This window comes from Microtus oregoni, unplaced genomic scaffold (assembly GCF_018167655.1).
Source record: "Microtus oregoni isolate MIOR12 unplaced genomic scaffold, Mior012 000008F_ref0000371, whole genome shotgun sequence".
Classification (NCBI taxonomy): domain Eukaryota; kingdom Metazoa; phylum Chordata; class Mammalia; order Rodentia; family Cricetidae; genus Microtus; species Microtus oregoni.
The window spans coordinates 36,131,379-36,150,248 of NW_024543067.1; the positions used below are offsets into that span (position 1 = coordinate 36,131,379).

At 46.4% G+C, this 18,870-nt stretch overlaps 2 protein-coding genes and 2 pseudogenes across 2 annotated transcripts; 2 read left to right on the plus strand and 2 right to left on the minus strand.

Moving 5' to 3' along the window:
• Window positions 1-1,133: 1,133 nt before the first annotated feature.
• LOC121451336 lies at window positions 1,134-8,258 on the minus strand (annotated as a pseudogene).
• Window positions 8,259-9,420: 1,162 nt separating this feature from the next.
• On the minus strand, window positions 9,421-11,031 carry LOC121451429 (annotated as a pseudogene).
• A 454-nt stretch (window positions 11,032-11,485) lies between these two features.
• Window positions 11,486-12,970, plus strand: LOC121451337 (pleiotropic regulator 1-like). The gene has a single exon (XM_041656808.1). The coding sequence runs from the start codon at window positions 11,498-11,500 to the stop codon at window positions 12,968-12,970; it is 1,473 nt and encodes a 490-aa protein (XP_041512742.1). The 5' UTR covers window positions 11,486-11,497.
• A 2,607-nt stretch (window positions 12,971-15,577) lies between these two features.
• On the plus strand, window positions 15,578-17,119 carry LOC121451338 (pleiotropic regulator 1-like). The gene has a single exon (XM_041656809.1). The coding sequence runs from the start codon at window positions 15,578-15,580 to the stop codon at window positions 17,117-17,119; it is 1,542 nt and encodes a 513-aa protein (XP_041512743.1).
• Window positions 17,120-18,870: the final 1,751 nt, after the last annotated feature.

Here is an 18,870-nt window from a genome sequence, read left to right on the forward strand (position 1 = left end):
GCAACCAAAAAGCTCCCCAAAAGGTAAGGAAGGGGTGACCAGACATGAGGAACCCCCGAGAAGAAATCGGTGGATGCTTAAGTAGTGAGTGCTCAGAAATAGAGATGTAGACTAGAGAAAGAAATGTAGAATAGCGGGACAAAATTTGAGTCGGGTGTAAAAGTTTGTAAGTAAGTCATATATGAGATAAGGAAAAAGTATTCGGGTATATATGTTGGTAACGTAAGTCAGAGAGGAGCAAAAACAATAACAAGGGTATTACCATTGAACCAACTCTCCAGCCCTTGACCATTTCTCTTTTCTTCCTCTTAAATCACATGTTCATGGGGAGAGGGGTACATCAGTGTGTATGGGGTCAGAGTACAGCTTCCAGGAGTCATTTCTCTCCTTCCATGAGGATGGATGGCAGGCCTGATGGTAATATTCTTTAAGCCTTTGGTAATAACATCACTACTATAGGTTAGTTTCAAAGTAGTTTATTTAAATAATTACTTAGCTTAGCCCTATGTGGTGGGTACCATTTAAAAGGTGCATACCCCTAGGATACTCTAAATCAGCAATTCTCTGCCTGTGGGTGAAGACCCATTTAGGTGGTTGGAGGAGATGTTCACAGGGGTAGCCTAAGACCATTGGGGAAACATTTACATTATGATTCAAAACAACAAAATCACTTATTTCAATAACAATGAAAGTGATTTTATTGTTGGGGGTTACAACAACATGAGGAATTCCATTAGGAAGATTGAGAACCACACCTCTAAATAGTATTTTGCAGTATTACACAGAAATATAACAGGCATGAGTCCAATATTTGAAGGCAGCTGCTGATTTTGAGTCTGTCTAGAACGTGTTTGTCTTGACCAATGTAAATTGAGTCCTGACTCTGTTTTCGAGCCTTAGGAAATAGTCAAAATAAATGTGCTTCTTTCACACATCTTTAATCCCAACACCCAGGAGGTAGAGGCAGGCAGATCTCCGAGTTGGAGGCTAGCCTGGTCTACAGAGTGAGTTTCAGGACAGCCACAGCCACAGAGAGAAACCTTGTTTTGAAAAACTGAAAAAAGTGCTTTTTCAAAACCCAAATTCTACCCCCAAATAAATCTACCAAAGTGGGAGCCCACAGGGGAAAGGTATCAAGGGCCTGGGGAGAGAGGTGGAGAGACACTGGGGCTAAGCTAGCTTCGTGCTCTGCTGGAATTCTGAGGCTTGGTAAGCATGGAAGTGGGACATTCAGATTAGTGCTAGGGTGTTCTGAGGGCGGGGCTGAGCCTAATAGGGCCAAACGTTGTGCAGGTGGGGTGGAAAAGTAGATCTTCTGCTCTTCTGAGTATCGTTCTGCAGGAGTCATGGCATCCCGGGAGGTCCAGTCACGCCAATGGAAATTGAAGCCTTCAAGCAGAGTGATGCAGCCAGCTCTTGTAGGCACACAATCAGGGGGCTTTCTGGGTGGCAAATTTGGCACTTCAATCCCTGGCAGTAACATTGCCCCTCGGATAGCAAACCAGCCCAAATCGGAGGTGTATGCACACACCTGCTATGTACTGGGGAGAAGGGAAAAGAAAGGCAGAGTGACAGAGGCCATTTTGACACTAAGTCCAGCTATCATTATTGCGAGCCTTTTTTGTCCTTCAATTTATTTTTATGTGCATGCAGTATCTACAGAGGCCTTTAACTCACAGAGATCCGCATGCCTCTGCCTCCCGAGTGCTAGGAGTGCCACCACCTCCTGGCTCTTTTCCTGATTTTTAAGAAATTATTACTGTGCATATATGAATGTACCTATGGACCTCAGAGGGTAATTTCATGGATTTGGCTCTCTCTCCTTTACTTGGGTCCCAGGGGTCAAACTCAGGTTGGTATGCTGCTGTGGCACACAGTGCTTTTATCCCCACCTCACTGTGCTGTCTTCTCTTCTCTTCATCACCTATTCAGAAAGATTCTAAGGCATAAAGAAGGGCTCCCTTGAGCCCTAACTTGCATTACTCCACCCCTGGATTTTCCGGAGACATCCAGGAAACACAAAGTTTTAAGAACAAAGCAGTCAAGCTGGGCAGTGGTTGCATATGCCCAGCCTTCAGGAGGCAAAGGCTGGAGATTTTTGTGAGTTTGAAGTCAACCTGGTCTACACACTTCCAGACTAGCCAGGTTATTTATCACACAGATAAATCCTCTCCCCAAAACAAACAAACAAAACAGATCCTGTCTGGCTTGGCTGCCTGTGCTTTAAATCCCAGTACTCCTAGGGCAAAGGTATCTCAATGAGTTCAAGGCCAGCTTACACAGTGAGTTCTAAGACAGCCTCAAGTGTAGAGACCTCGTTGAAAAACAAAAATAGAGCAGCAAGAGGTGAGGTGACTCAGTGAGGGAAGGTGTTTGCAGCCAAGTCTGACAACCTCGGTTCATCCCCAGGGACCCACATGGTGGAAGAAGAGACCTGACTCTAGCAGTTGTCCTGTGGTCTCCATAAGTGCATGCAGAACACAGAAAAAAAAAAAAAGATTTATTTATTTAGTTAGTTTTTTTTTTTGAGATAGGGTTTCTGTATAATTTGGAGCCTGTCCTGGAACTCACTTTGTCTACCAGACTGGCCTCAAACTCACAGAGATCTCCCTGCATCTGTCTCCCTAGTGCTGGGATTAAAGGCGTGTGCCCCCAATTGCCCGACTTATTTTTTTTTAATATATACAGTGTTGTGCTTCCATGTATGCCTGCATGTTAGAAGAGGGCACCAGATCTCATTGCAGATTGTTGTGAGCCACCATACAGTTGCTGGGAATTGAACTCAGAACCTCTGGAAGAGCAGCAGTCAGTGTTCTTAACTGCTAAACCATTTCTGCAGAGAGATTTTGTTTTGTTTTGTTACGAGACAAGATCTCTCTGTAGCTTTGGTGCCTGTCCTGGAAGTAGCCCTTGTAGAACAGGCTGGCCTGGAACTCACAGAAATCTGCCTGCCTCTGCCTTCTGAGTGCTAGAATTAAAGGAGTGCATCACCACCACCCGGCTGTAAGAGAGATTTTTAAAATACTAAAAGGGCCCAGGCTTTTGAACTGTGATCTCCTCAGGTAAACCAGAAAGCAGGCAGCCTATTTGTCAGGACCACAGATACTTTGTCCTGGGTTATGTATCAACGTCAGGAAAGGAAGGTGATGTAATGTGGAACCTCACAGGGATACTTGGAGGGGCTTTTACTAATTTTCTCTAAGTCCCCAATCATTCATTCACATGTATTCTCTATCCTTGGTCCCCCATGGGTCAGCATCCACATCTTGTCATTGGTAGTAGTAAGCAGCCCCGGCCACATGGGCTCCAGTCTGGGCTAGAATCTTAGGGCGCCGGTTCGGGTGGACCTCATTGTCAGCAATGACTTCTATTTGCAGTTCTGGAAACTTCTGGAACAGAATAAGGGGCTCCTGTTAGCATGATGGGAGTCACGACTGTTCCACGAAAGCCTAAGTTGTGTATTAACATGGCCCTGGCTCATAAGCCCATGGTTTAGTTTTTGAGACAGGGTCAAATGGCCTTGAACTTGTTATACATTGCAATGATGATAATCTTGCCTTTACCTCCCTACTGCTGGGATTCTCCATTAAAAGCCGTATTTCAAGGGAAAACATAACTTTAACCTCTATTTAAAAAGAAGTCAGGCCTGACAGACCTTGCATATAAAACCTGCCCTGGAGAAGCAGATCCTGAGTGCTGCTAGTCATACCCACATGTCAAGTTCTGGATGAATAAGAGATTCTGCCTCAAAGAGTAAGGGACTGAAGAAATGGCTCAATAGCACTTATTGCTCTGGTAATAAATAGATACAGGTTCAATTCCCAGCACCCAGCTTGGCTCACAGCAATTCATAACCCAAGTTCCAAGGGATCCAACATAGTGCATATGCAGGGAAAACATTCATCCACATAAATTCTATAGATTTTTTTTTACTTTTTTTCATATAAATTCTTTATAAAAAACAAACAGGCCAGGCAGTGATACCACAAAGTCATTAATCCCAGCACTCTGGAGACAGAGGCAGGTTGATCTGTGGGTCCCAGCTAGTTCCAGGACAGCTAGGGTTGTTATACACAGAAACCCCATCCTTAAAAACAAAAACAAACAAACAAACAAACAAAAGAAAGAGAGCAAGAGAAACTGAAGGTAAACAACACCCAAAGAACACACTTTGCCTTCCATATTCTCACAAACATGTATGTTCACTTACACATAAAAAAAATAAATTCCTATTTTCTATTATTTATTTTTTTAAAGAAATTTTTTCATTGGTATTTGTTGAGCTCTACATTTCTCTCTCTAGCCCTCCCTGCCTCTCCCCTCCTGCCTTCAATCCTCCCCCAATGTCCCCATGCTGAAAATTTACTCAGGAGATCTACTTCCCATGTAGATTAGAGCTATGTAACATGTAAGTCCCTCTTACTGTCTACATTGTTGTCTAAGTTCTCTGGGTTTTTGGTTTGTAGGCTGGCTTTCTTTGCTTTTTATTTAATAACCACCTATGAGTAGTACATGTGATAATTGTCTTTCTGTACCTGGGTTACCTCACTCAAAATAATGTTTTCTAGCTCCATCCATTTTCCTCCAAAATTCAAGCTGTGGTTATTACTTTTTCTGCTGTGTAGTACTCCACTGTGTAAATGTACCACATTTTTTTTTTTATTCATTATTCGGTTGAGGGGCATTTAGGTTGTCTCCAGGTTCTGGCTATGACAAACACAGCTGCTATGAACATAGTTGAGCACATGTCCTTGTGGCACATTTCGGCATCCTTTGGATATATACCCAAAAGTGATATTACTGGTTCTTGAGGAAGGTTGTTTCCTAATTTTCTAAGAAATCACCACACCGATATCCAAAGGGGTTGTACCAGCTTGCATTCCCACCAGCAATTCAGAAGTGTTCCCTTTTCCCCTCAACCTCTCCAGCATAAGTTGTCACCAGTGTTTTTGATCTTGGCCATTCTTACAAAAGTAAGATGGAATCACAGAGTTGTTTTGATTTGCATTTCTCTGATGACTAAGGATGTTGAACTAAGGTGGGGGCAGACACTGTAGGACCACAGTGCACATGTAAAGGTCAGAAGAATCTGGGCCTCAGTCCTCTCACTCTGCCATGTGGGTCCCAGAAATCAAACCCAGGTTTCTGGGCTTGACCACAAGCGCCTTTACCTCTGAAGCACCTCACCTGCCCAGTAAAAGCTATTTATTAACCAAGTGTGACATGGAGCCCACAAACTGAGGGAGTGTATTTTGTCTGTTATTGAATAAAAATCAGCTAGGGAGTCAGAGAGGAAAACAAAGCCTGATATCTCAGGGTTGGAGACAGGTAGGCAGTCACAAATTCCAGGTCAGCCTGATCTATACAGTGAATTACGGCCATCCAGGTCTAGACCTGTCTCAGACACAAATAAACAACAAAAACAAAGAATTACCCAGGGAAGCCAGGCAGGCATGGTGGTGTAAAAATGTACACTGAGCATTTGGGATGTTAAGCAAGAAGAAAGCCTTGTAGCAGAAGCCAGTCTATAAGCTATAAAGAGAGGGGAAAAAAAGCAAAAACCCCTAAAATGACCAGAGATGTCTAAAACCCATAGTGCTCATCTTCTACTTGACCTGGTGCATCAGAATCTCTTTGGAGGAGGCCTGGAGATTTAAACAGGCTCCACAGTGATTCTTATTTATTCCAAAAGCAAGCAGTCCTCAACAGGAGGAAAAAATGGAACTGTCTTGTTTCAGGATGTTTTCTTTACGTGTTTGAGTGTTTCGCTTGGATGTATGTCTGTGCACTACTTGCACGTCTAGTGTCTATGAAGGCTAGAACAGGGCTTTGGATCCCCTGAACTGGAGTAAATGGTGGTATGAGGAACTGACTTTGCAGACTCCATTTTAAAGAGGGGGCATCATCTTAAGCCATATAATGAGGGGGGATCTCAGCTCAGATATGTGCTGTGATATCGCAATTTGGATGGATAGCCTGAAAATAGCCAATTAAGGAGCTAGGGAGCAGGGACATAAACCTTAACGGGCTTCAGATGTTCCTAGGAGGCAGTCTGCCCTTGAAGATACCTTGTCAGTTAGTAATGGCTCTTTGTTAGGGTTTTCATGCCCAAAACATGACCAATGGTTTCAGAGACTAACTTTGCCCTAAGACCTCCTTACCCAGTCCCAGGATGACAGGATATGAATGCCCTTTACTATGGCATTTCCCCTTTAAAAGTTCCCCCCTTCCTGGGTTCAGGCAGCACTTCTCTCACTCACTGCATTGCTGTAGTAGAGGTATAGTTCAAACTCAAGTTTGAATATTAAAAAACCCTCCTGTGCTTTGCTCACAGGACTTTCCTTCCTTTTTAGAAGGGAAGGTGTCTCATTAAGAAACCCAGGCTGGGGCTGGGCAATGATGGGACACACCTTGAATTCCAACTCTTGGAAGGCAGAGGCAGGTGGAGCTCTGAGTTCGAGGTCAGCTTATTCTATAAAGTGAGTTCCACGACAGCAAGTGCTATCTCAAAAATAAAAGAAAAAAAAAAAACAAAAGAAACAAAGAGGACAAGAGAGTGGGAAAGAGTGCATGAAGGAGAGAGAGAGCGTGGGAGAGCAAAAGAGAAAGAGAGAGAACAAGAGAGAAAAAGAAGAAAGAGAGAGAAAGGGAGAGTAAAAGAGAGAAAAAGAGAAAGAGAGAAACAGGAGAGAGAAAAGATAGAACGAGAGAGACTAAGACAACAAAAGAGAGAGGGAGAAAAAGAAAAAGAAAAGAGAGCACAGAGAGTGGTGCATGCCTTTAATTCCAGCATGTGGGAGGCAGAGACAGGTGGATCTCTGTGAGAAAGAGAGCAAGAGAGAGAGAGAGAGAGAGAGAGAGAGAGAGAGAGAGGGCAAGGGCTTCTCTCACCCTATAGCTCCAGGCTCTTCAACATGCCTTGCACACACCAGTCCAGAAGGCGTGTGGTCAATTTTATAATGGCAGTGCTCCTACTTTCCCAAACCTGTATTATTCCTTTCCAGACGCTCTCATTAACTGCCTGACTAAAGCCTCTTGAAGGAAGAAGGGCTATTTTGACTTGTGCTCGAGGGGACACTGTCCACCATCCCAGGAAGGCTTGGTGCCCAGTGGTTCCATGGTGGCGGGAACACGAGTCTGCTTGTTCTCCTGTCAGTACTGCCTACATTCAGGGCCAGTCAGTGTTCCTACCCACCAGTTAATCCGCTCTGGAATAGTTACACACACCCAAAAAGTGTGCTCCCCTGGTGCTCTGGGCATTTTATGACCCATTCGAGTTTGGCAATTAAAATTAAGCATCACACTGTCTTTCTGACTCATGCTTCTAGACATTCACTATAAACACTATAAAAAATAGGCAATTGTTGTAACAAGAATGGAATGTTTAATGTTTGTCTAATCGATAATCATATGACCATTGTATGACTTAAGTTAGCCACTGTTTTTGTTTCTACTTTACAGATGAGGACTGGAAATGTAAAAAGGTTAAATATATTTTGGTGCATATAACTACAAGATAGGGAGCAAGGATTTGAACTTGAATTCTTTGAAGACCATAAGACTTATTACTATGTTAAATATAGATTGTACTGTGTATATTTCCTTTTTGACCCCCTTAAAACATCTTCTCCTGTACTACTGGACTGGCATCAAACATGCTTTGGAACTGGCCTTGACCAGTTCTGACCCTCCTGCTCTACCTCCTAAGAGTTTATATTACTAGCTTCCATGCAAAACACACCTGGCTCTTTTTTACGTTATTAATTTTGAAGACAGATCTCACATGGCCCATGCCTGCCCAACTGAGGGAGGCCTTGTTTTGTTTGTCTGTTTGTGACACACTTGCTATGTAGCTCAGGCTAACCTTGAATACATGGTCCACATTTTTCTTAGCCTCTTTAGTGCTGGGATTATGAATATGTGCCCCTATAACTGGCTAATTGTTTGTACTGGCTAGTCGTATATCAACCTCATACACAAACCACAGTTATCTGAAAGGAGAGAACCTTAACTGAGAAGAAACCTCCATAAGATCCAGCTGTATGGCATTTTCTTAACTAGTTATTAATGGGGGTGGGTCCAGCCCATTGTGGGTGGCTCCATCCATGGGCTGGTGGTTCTGGGTTTTATAAGAAAGGAGGTTGGGTGAGCCATAAGGAGCAAACCAGTATGCAGCACTCCTCCATGGCCTCTTCCTCAGCTTCTACCTCCAGGTTCCTGACCTGCTCGAGTTCCTTCCAGTCCTGGCTTCTTTTCATGATGAACAAAGCAATGTGGAAATGTAAGCTGAAAACCCATTCTGCCCCAACTTGGTTTTTGCTCCTGGCATTTCGCTGAAAGCAATGGAAATGCTAAGACATTGTGTTATTGAAAACAAACGCCAAAACTTTTCTCTTCCCTCTTGAAAAATGTTTGAGCTGGGTGTGGTGGAACACAGATATTATTTCAGCACTCCAGAGGCTGAGGCAGGAAAATCTGAAGTCTGACATCAACCTGTGTTTCTTTCTTTCTTTCCTTCTTTCCTCCTTCCTTCCTTCCTTCCTTCCTTCTTTCTTTCTTCCTTTCTTTCTTTCTCTCTCCCTCTTCTCTTTTTTCTCTCTCAATCTCTCCTCTCTCTCTCTTCTCTGTTTCTCTCTTCTCTTTGTCTCTCTTTCTCTTCCTCTTCCTTTCCTCTCTGTGAGGATTCAGAGAGAAGGACTGTGCTGAGAATTGAGCTAGAGGCCATTCACATTCTATTTTGGCAAAGAATCTGGTTCTTGCTTTTGACCATATCCTGAAAGCTGAAGTGAGAATAAATTTAAAAATCAGTGGGCTAATGGTCAACGGTGGGAGCACACACCTTTAATCCCAGCACTCAGGAAGCAGAGGCAGGTGATATCAATGAGTTTGAAGCCAGCAGAGAAACCCAGGCCCCGTAGGGACTATCTTTGCAGAGGATCTGTGGGTATAATTTCTGGCTGAACATGAGAAAAGAGCTTCTCAGTCAGCCATTTTCCAGCATGGTAGCCCGACGGCTGTGTTCTCAGATACTCTCAAATGGAATTGAAATTATAGACCAGGCTGGCCTTGAACTCACAGAGATACACCTGCCTCTGCCTCCTTAGTGCTGGGATTAAAGGCATGTCTACCACACACATCTTAGACATAAAAATTTTATTTATTTACTTGTTTTTTTTACAAGAAATAAATATGTTTATTTTTAAAAATAAAATGGAAAGAACAGGCAAAGAACAAGCCCTGGGATAGAGAAGTCACTGTCAGTCAGTCAACAGACAACATGGACACAGGCAAGGGTAGGTGCCTAGTCCAAAGGTCAGAACTGACCGCGAGTTGCTGGTCTGTGTCTAGCAAGACAAGCATTAGAGCTGGATGTCAGGCTTTCCTGTGCCACCACCACAGCACCACACAGCCTCAGAGAAGCTACATGTCCTTCACATTCCACTTGTAGGCAAGCTCCTCCACAGCCTTCTTGCTGGCGAGCCTGGCAAAGCGCTTCTGTTCGAAGCCATTGGATCTGTCCACTCTATTCCAGCGTTAGCCAGGCCAGATACTGAATCTATTGGGAGGAGGTGCAGGACCATTATAGCGAGGCCTCGCCTTCTTGTGCTTGTTTTCCTCAGCCTTATTCTTCTTAATGTAGTTGGCCATCCGTTCCCCTTCTCTTTCTTGTTCTCTCAGCATCCGATCCAGATCTTCATCATGGATATAGCGGGCCAGATGCTTCAACATTTCCTTCATGGCATTTTCTACATTCTGCTGCTGTTGCTGGCTCTGAGCAAGCCCTTTACCCCACTGGGCATAGAGCTCATCTCGTTCTGAGTCCTTCTCTGCTTTCCTCCTCTGCTCCAGGTGTTCCAGCTTCAAATTCCTCTTTCGACCAGACTTGTCTCGAAATACAGTTTCAGCAAATTCAAACTGAGCTCCAAGGGCTGTGGTGTCTCTGTCCTGTTTCTGGAGTTCCTGCTGCTCCTGCTGGACATCGGGCACCAGACCAGTTTTTGCTCCAGAATACATGCATGCAGTCTTCCTCCCAGGACGGGGACTCCATCGAGGAGGAGAGAGATCTGCATCAGAAGATTTGGTCCTCTGTCTTCTCCAGGGTGGAGAGAGGTCAGAATCGAAGCTCTGCCGAATCTGTCTCTTCCGTGATAGTGACAGATCTGAGTCATAATTCTGGTGTCCTGGATTTTGTGTTTGCCATGGAGGACAAAGGTCTGAATCAGAGGCTTTTCTGCAGACACCTTGAGGATCAAGCTGCTGTTTCTGCTGAGAAAGGTCAGAGTCCTGCCCACACTTGCTGACCTTAGACAGAGACAAGTGAGATGGTCCCGCCCCCTCTGAAGTACAGTCTTGCTAGAGGATGCAGCTTTACTACTCTTAGTTCTGGGCAGCTCCAAATCCAGGGAGTCATGACGGGCCCTCCTGAGAGGCTGTGGGTAGGAAGTGTCAAAAGTCCTCCTATGTGTGGCTGTGTCAGGGGAGTGGTTATGGCCCCTTCTGGGTGGAGAGACACCCGAGGAACCAGTATGGCCTCTGCTAGGGGATACACCTGAAGGCTTCCTGAGCAGAGAAGCATGTGAGGCATGGCAGACCCTTCTAGGAAGAGAGGTGTCAGAGTCATGACGGAATCTCCTTGGGGGAAAGGGATCTGGGGCATAATGATGGGCCCTCCTAGGAGAAGTTGGATCTCATTCATCATGATGGAAATGTCCATCACTACTGTGGTCTCCCAGGAGCTTCCATTTGGCACTGGAGCAGAAAGCCTCCATCTGCTTTACCTCTTCTGGACTCTCATCCACAAACTCAGCTACCACAGGCAAATCTCCATCGTCTTACACCTCCTTTTCTGGCTTAGAAGTAGAGATAGCAGCCCAGCCCACATCATCATCGACAATCTGCAATCCCTTGGCAGTGGTGCCTCCCGGCTTTGGTCCTTTAATGTGCCTTTTCCAAAGGGACTCTGAAACTCCTTCCTGGCCGGAAGTAAGGCTTCAGATATTCAGACTTGGAGAGCAGTGGAGCTGCCACCATAACAGCAACGAGGGAGAGGCTGACCTACAAACTTTTAAAAGTTCAACATAGTGCAATGCAAATAATACAAGACATTGTCTCAAAAAGCTAGTAACAGGAGGACAGACATGAAGACAGTGCCCACTAAAATCTCTTGCTCTTGATAATCTCTGTTCTCAAGCTGACTGGGTGAGTTTCTTCCGACACGGTCTCGTCCCCTCTGTAAACTTTGATGGTTTTGTCAGCGTGTGCTGTTAGCAATCAGCTTTGCAACTGATCAAAAGCACAAGCAAATATTCCTGAGTCACTGTCCCAAGACACAGAAAAGATGGCAGCATGGACCCACTGAAAATTGTAGCCAGTTCTCCACTCCCAAAGGTGCGTGCATGGTGCTATTGCCAGCTCCAGACACAAGAACTCCATTGGCATTGACTGCAAGCGTTCTGTACACACACTGGTGTTGAGGTCACTGAAGAGGACCCATGACATGTTTGTAGCTGATAATGGAAAACCTGTGCCTTTGGATGAAGAGAGTCACAAGCGGAAGATGGCAATCAAGCTTCGTAATGAGTATGGTCCTGTCTTGCATATGCCCACTTCTAAAGAGAACCTTAAGGAGAAGGGACCTCAGAACGTGGCAGAGTCATATCCCCATAAACAGTATCCTGCCAATCAAGGACAAGAAGTTGAATACCTGGTGACAGGTACACATCCATACCCGCCAGGACCCGGTGTTGCCCTGACCGCCGCCACCAAGGTCCAGAGAATGCCCAGTGAGTCAGCCGCACAGTCCTTAGCTGTGGCGCTGCCGAATCAGGCCCGAGCTGATGCAAATGGTACTGGACCTGCTGGGAGTGAGTACCGACACCCAGGAGCTTCTGACCGTTCCCAGCCCACAGCAGTGAAGTCTGTGATCATGGAGGCCGGCAATACCAAGAACTCTGCATTATTGGCTAAAAAAGCCCCTACCATGCCCAAACCCCAGTGGCACCCACCGTGGAAACTCTGTAGGGTTATCAGTGGGCATCTTGGCTGGGTTCGGTGCATTGCCGTGGAACCTGGCAATCAGTGGTTCGTTACCGGCTCTGCCGACAGAACTATCAAGATTTGGGACTTGGCTAGTGGCAAATTGAAGCTGTCCTTGACTGGGCACATCAGCACGGTGCGTGGTGTGATTGTGAGCACGAGGAGCCCCTACTTGTTCTCTTGTGGAGAAGACAAGCAAGTGAAGTGCTGGGATCTTGAGTACAACAAGGTTATACGGCACTATCATGGCCATCTAAGTGCAGTGTATGGTCTGGATTTGCATCCAACAATCGACGTCCTGGTGACTTGTAGTCGAGATTCAACTGCACGCATCTGGGACGTGAGGACTAAAGCCAGTGTGCACACGTTGTCCGGACACACAAATGCAGTTGCTACCGTGAGATGCCAGGCTGCAGAACCACAGATTATCACCGGGAGTCACGATACCACAATACGATTATGGGATCTGGTGGCTGGAAAGACAAGAGTGACATTGACGAATCATAAGAAATCTGTCAGGGCTGTGGTCTTACATCCACGACATTACACATTTGCATCTGGGTCTCCAGATAACATAAAGCAGTGGAAGTTCCCTGACGGAGGCTTCATTCAGAATCTCTCCGGTCACAACGCCATCATCAACACGCTGGCAGTCAATGCCGACGGAGTACTTGTGTCTGGAGCCGACAATGGCACCATGCACCTTTGGGACTGGAGGACTGGCTACAATTTTCAGCGGGTCCATGCTGCTGTCCAGCCAGGGTCTTTGGACAGTGACTCAGGAATTTTTGCTTGTGCTTTTGATCAGTCACAAAGCCGGTTGCTAACAGCACAAGCTGACAAAACCATCAAAGTTTACAGGGAGGACGAGACTGCAAGGGAAGAAACTCACCCAGTCAGCTGGAAACCAGAGATTATCAAGAGGATAATCTGAGTCAATTGGGAGCATGGGGACCTTGGGGGACGGTTGAAGGGAGGAGGGGAGAGGCAAGGAGGCGAGCAGAGAAAAATGTAGAGCTCAACAAATATCAATAAAAATTTTAAAAAAATAAAAAATAAAAAGAGGAATTTATTCTTTTTTATGGGTAGGTGAACATACATGTGTGTGAGAATATGGAAACCAAAGGGTGTTCTTTGGGTGCTGTTTACCTTCAGTTTTCTCTCTCTCTCTCTCTCTCTCTCTCTCTCTCTCTCTCTCTCTTTGTTTTGTTTGTTTTTGTTTCTCAAGATGGGGGTTCTCTGTGTAACCACCCTAGCTGTCCTGGAACTAGCTCGAACCCACAGAGATCCACCTGCCTCTGTCTCCGGAGTGCTGGGATTAAAGGCCTTGTGCTATCACTGCCTGGCCTGTTTGTTTTAAAGGATTTATGTGGATGAATGTTTTCCCCGCATATGCACTATGTTGGATCCCTTGGAACTTGGGTTATGAATTGCTGTGAGCCACGCTGGGTGCTGGGAACTGAACCTGCATCGATTACAACAGCAGTAAGTGCTATCGAGCCATTTCTTCAGTCCCTTACTTATTCTCTGAGGCGGGGTCTCTTATGGATCCAGAACTTCACATGTGGGTGTGGCTGCAAGCTCTCAGAATCTGTCTCTCCGGGGCTGGTTTTATAAGCATGGTCTGTCCGGCCTGACTTTTGTTTTGTTTTGTTTTTAATAGAGTCTCCATCAACCAAATTCATTTCCTCACAAGAGCACTTTGTGGCTGAGCCATCTCCATAGCTCTCACTATTCATAAATAATAGGTTTAAGAGCTGCCTCAGGACGGGAGGTGTAGCTCTTGGTAGAGTCCTTGCCTGGTGTCTGCTTTGCTTCTCCTTTCTGTGTTATCTTGTGACTGAAAGCAACCTGGGGTAAGTGAAGTTAAAACAAGCCAGGACCAGCTGCTGCCTAGGAATGGTACTGAGTCCAGTGGACTGGGATCTTCTAAGTCAATGAGCCTCCCCGCATTAAAAAAAAATCCCCACAAAATCCCCACAGGCCAAACTTTTTTTGTTTTTTTGTTTTGTCGAGACAGGGATTCTCCATAGCGTTGGAGCCTGTCCTGGAGCTAGCTCTTGTAGACCCGGCTGGCCTCGAACTCACAGGGATCCGACAGCCTCCGCTCCCGAGTGCTGGGATTAAAGGCATGCACCACCACCGCCCAGCAAGGCCCATCTGATTTAGGCAATCCCACAGTTGTGGTTTCCTATCCCAGGTGACAATAGTTTACTGTTAAGTTGACAGAAGTGATTACTCTGTATATATGAATGCACCTTTGGGGCTCAGAGGCCAGTTTCATGGATTTTGCTCTCTCTCCGAGATATCAAACTCAGGTTGGTATGCTGGTGTGGCACACAGTGCCTTTACCCCCACCTCACTGTCCTGTCCTCATCTTGACCACCTACTGAGAAACATTCTAAGGAATAAGGAAGGGCACCCTTGAGCCCTGACCTTGGATTACTTGGCCTTTGGATTTTCCAGAGACAGCCAGGAAACACAAAGTTTTAAGAACATAGTAAGCGGGGCCAGGCGGTGGTGGCTCCTGCCTTTGAAACCAGCACTCAAGAGGGGGGCAGAGGCAGGTGGATCTCTGTGAGTTCAAGGAGAGCCTGGTCTACAAGAGCTAGTTCCAGGACAGGTTCCACTACATTCCCCATTACTTCACTCATTGCAGTTGGGGTCAGAAACAGGTACTCAGTGAGAAGCACCTGTGCATGGGCACATACAAACCAGGCCTTTGCGTCGTTTCCAGGATGTCCAGGGCCTGATTTTATGCACATCACAGTCTAGCTAATGGTAGGTTTGTCATTTTACTTCCTCTTAGAACTTCGGAACACCCTTTGTAGCCTGGAACCCAGCAGCTCTCAGTTCCATGCCCACAGCCTTGGGCGAGAGGATCTGTTCCTTCAGGGCCCCAAGTCTTGTGAGTGACCTGTAAGGACTGGAATAAGGATGAGCTAGATGAACCGTCCATCCGAGGCAGCCTACTCTGCCTCTGATTTCTGACATTTACAGATACCCGTTTGACTCCAAGTTCAGGTGAACATGGAAAGCAATGATTTAACCGTTGGGGTGAGTAGAAATGGGTTCAGACGCTGGTCTGAGGCAGTATGGATGAGATCGCAGAGGAGCGTGTGGTACCCTGGTGGGCACTCGATCTAGGCAGTCACACTGTCAGACTGCTTATTGTAGTGATATTTCATTTGTGTTTTAGTAAATCAAGCTTTCCTGAAGATCAGAGTGTAAAACAAACACCCTGGTCAGCCTCACAGACCAGGCAGTGACATCACACACCTTTAATCCAAGTTGCCAGACTAGTTGGCCATAGAAACTGGGCGGGAGTGGTACACGCCCTTAATCCCCGCCCTAGAGAGGGATATAAGACAGGAGGAGACAGCTCTCGGCCAGTCTCATTCTGAGGATTCCTGGAGGCAGGATCGCCACCATACTCGGACTAAAAATCTTCATTTAAAAGAAGTTTTAAGGGAGAATAGTGGCGGCGAATTCTGCATCGAGTTAGTTGGCTGCTGGAGGAGCGGGCTGAGCCATGGCGACTATGGTGGAGGAGGTCCAGAAGCATTCCGTACACACACTGGTGTGGAGGTCACTGAAGAGGACCCATGACATGTTTGTAGCTGATAATGGAAAACCTGTGCCTTTGGATGAAGAGAGTCACAAGCGGAAGATGGCAATCAAGCTTCGTAATGAGTATGGTCCTGTCTTGCACATGTCCACTTCTAAAGAGAACCTTAAGGAGAAGGGACCTCAGAACGTGGCAGAGTCATATCCCCACAAACAGTATCCTGCCAATCAAGGACAAGAAGTTGAATACCTGGTGACAGGTACACATCCATACCCGCCAGGACCCGGTGTTGCCCTGACCGCCGCCACCAAGGTCCAGAGAATGCCCAGTGAGTCAGCCGCACAGTCCTTAGCTGTGGCGCTGCCGAATCAGGCCCGAGCTGATGCAAATGGTACTGGACCTGCTGGGAGTGAGTACCGACACCCAGGAGCTTCTGACCGTTCCCAGCCCACAGCAGTGAAGTCTGTGATCATGGAGGCCGGCAATACCAAGAACTCTGCATTATTGGCTAAAAAAGCCCCTACCATGCCCAAACCCCAGTGGCACCCACCGTGGAAACTCTGTAGGGTTATCAGTGGGCATCTTGGCTGGGTTCGGTGCATTGCCGTGGAACCTGGCAATCAGTGGTTCGTTACCGGCTCTGCCGACAGAACTATCAAGATTTGGGACTTGGCTAGTGGCAAATTGAAGCTGTCCTTGACTGGGCACATCAGCACGGTGCGTGGTGTGATTGTGAGCACGAGGAGCCCCTACTTGTTCTCTTGTGGAGAAGACAAGCAAGTGAAGTGCTGGGATCTTGAGTACAACAAGGTTATACGGCACTATCATGGCCATCTAAGTGCAGTGTATGGTCTGGATTTGCATCCAACAATCGACGTCCTGGTGACTTGTAGTCGAGATTCAACTGCACGCATCTGGGACGTGAGGACTAAAGCCAGTGTGCACACGTTGTCCGGACACACAAATGCAGTTGCTACCGTGAGATGCCAGGCTGCAGAACCACAGATTATCACCGGGAGTCACGATACCACAATACGATTATGGGATCTGGTGGCTGGAAAGACAAGAGTGACATTGACGAATCATAAGAAATCTGTCAGGGCTGTGGTCTTACATCCACGACATTACACATTTGCATCTGGGTCTCCAGATAACATAAAGCAGTGGAAGTTCCCTGACGGAGGCTTCATTCAGAATCTCTCCGGTCACAACGCCATCATCAACACGCTGGCAGTCAATGCCGACGGAGTACTTGTGTCTGGAGCCGACAATGGCACCATGCACCTTTGGGACTGGAGGACTGGCTACAATTTTCAGCGGGTCCGTGCTGCTGTCCAGCCAGGGTCTTTGGACAGTGACTCAGGAATTTTTGCTTGTGCTTTTGATCAGTCACAAAGCCGGTTGCTAACAGCACAAGCTGACAAAACCATCAAAGTTTACAGGGAGGACGAGACTGCAAGGGAAGAAACTCACCCAGTCAGCTGGAAACCAGAGATTATCAAGAGGATAATCTGAGTCAATTGGGAGCATGGGGACCTTGGGGGACGGTTGAAGGGAGGAGGGGAGAGGCAAGGAGGCGAGCAGAGAAAAATGTAGAGCTCAACAAATATCAATAAAAATTTTAAAAAAATAAAAAATAAAAAGAGGAATTTATTCTTTTTTATGGGTAGGTGAACATACATGTGTGTGAGAATATGGAAACCAAAGGGTGTTCTTTGGGTGCTGTTTACCTTCAGTTTTCTCTCTCTCTCTCTCTCTCTCTCTCTCTCTCTCTCTCTCTCTTTGTTTTGTTTGTTTTTGTTTCTCAAGATGGGGGTTCTCTGTGTAACCACCCTAGCTGTCCTGGAACTAGCTCGAACCCACAGAGATCCACCTGCCTCTGTCTCCGGAGTGCTGGGATTAAAGGCCTTGTGCTATCACTGCCTGGCCTGTTTGTTTTAAAGGATTTATGTGGATGAATGTTTTCCCCGCATATGCACTATGTTGGATCCCTTGGAACTTGGGTTATGAATTGCTGTGAGCCACGCTGGGTGCTGGGAACTGAACCTGCATCGATTACAACAGCAGTAAGTGCTATCGAGCCATTTCTTCAGTCCCTTACTTATTCTTTGAGGCGGGGTCTCTTATGGATCCAGAACTTCACATGTGGGTGTGGCTGCAAGCTCTCAGAATCTGTCTCTCCGGGGCTGGTTTTATAAGCATGGTCTGTCCGGCCTGACTTTTGTTTTGTTTTTAATAGAGTCTCCATGAACCAAATTCATTTCCTCACAAGAGCACTTTGTGGCTGAGCCATCTCCATAGCTCTCACTATTCATAAATAATAGGTTTAAGAGCTGCCTCAGGACGGGAGGTGTAGCTCTTGGTAGAGTCCTTGCCTGGTGTCTGCTTTGCTTCTCCTTTCTGTGTTATCTTGTGACTGAAAGCAACCTGGGGTAAGTGAAGTTAAAACAAGCCAGGACCAGCTGCTGCCTAGGAATGGTACTGAGTCCAGTGGACTGGGATCTTCTAAGTCAATGAGCCTCCCCGCATTAAAAAAAAATCCCCACAAAATCCCCACAGGCCAAACTTTTTTTGTTTTTTTGTTTTGTCGAGACAGGGATTCTCCATAGCGTTGGAGCCTGTCCTGGAGCTAGCTCTTGTAGACCCGGCTGGCCTCGAACTCACAGGGATCCGACAGCCTCCGCTCCCGAGTGCTGGGATTAAAGGCATGCACCACCACCGCCCAGCAAGGCCCATCTGATTTAGGCAATCCCACAGTTGTGGTTTCCTATCCCAGGTGACAATAGTTTACTGTTAAGTTGACAGAAGTGATTACTCTGTATATATGAATGCACCTTTGGGGCTCAGAGGCCAGTTTCATGGATTTTGCTCTCTCTCCGAGATATCAAACTCAGGTTGGTATGCTGGTGTGGCACACAGTGCCTTTACCCCCACCTCACTGTCCTGTCCTCATCTTGACCACCTACTGAGAAACATTCTAAGGAATAAGGAAGGGCACCCTTGAGCCCTGACCTTGGATTACTTGGCCTTTGGATTTTCCAGAGACAGCCAGGAAACACAAAGTTTTAAGAACATAGTAAGCGGGGCCAGGCGGTGGTGGCTCCTGCCTTTGAAACCAGCACTCAAGAGGGGGGCAGAGGCAGGTGGATCTCTGTGAGTTCAAGGAGAGCCTGGTCTACAAGAGCTAGTTCCAGGACAGGTTCCACTACATTCCCCATTACTTCACTCATTGCAGTTGGGGTCAGAAACAGGTACTCAGTGAGAAG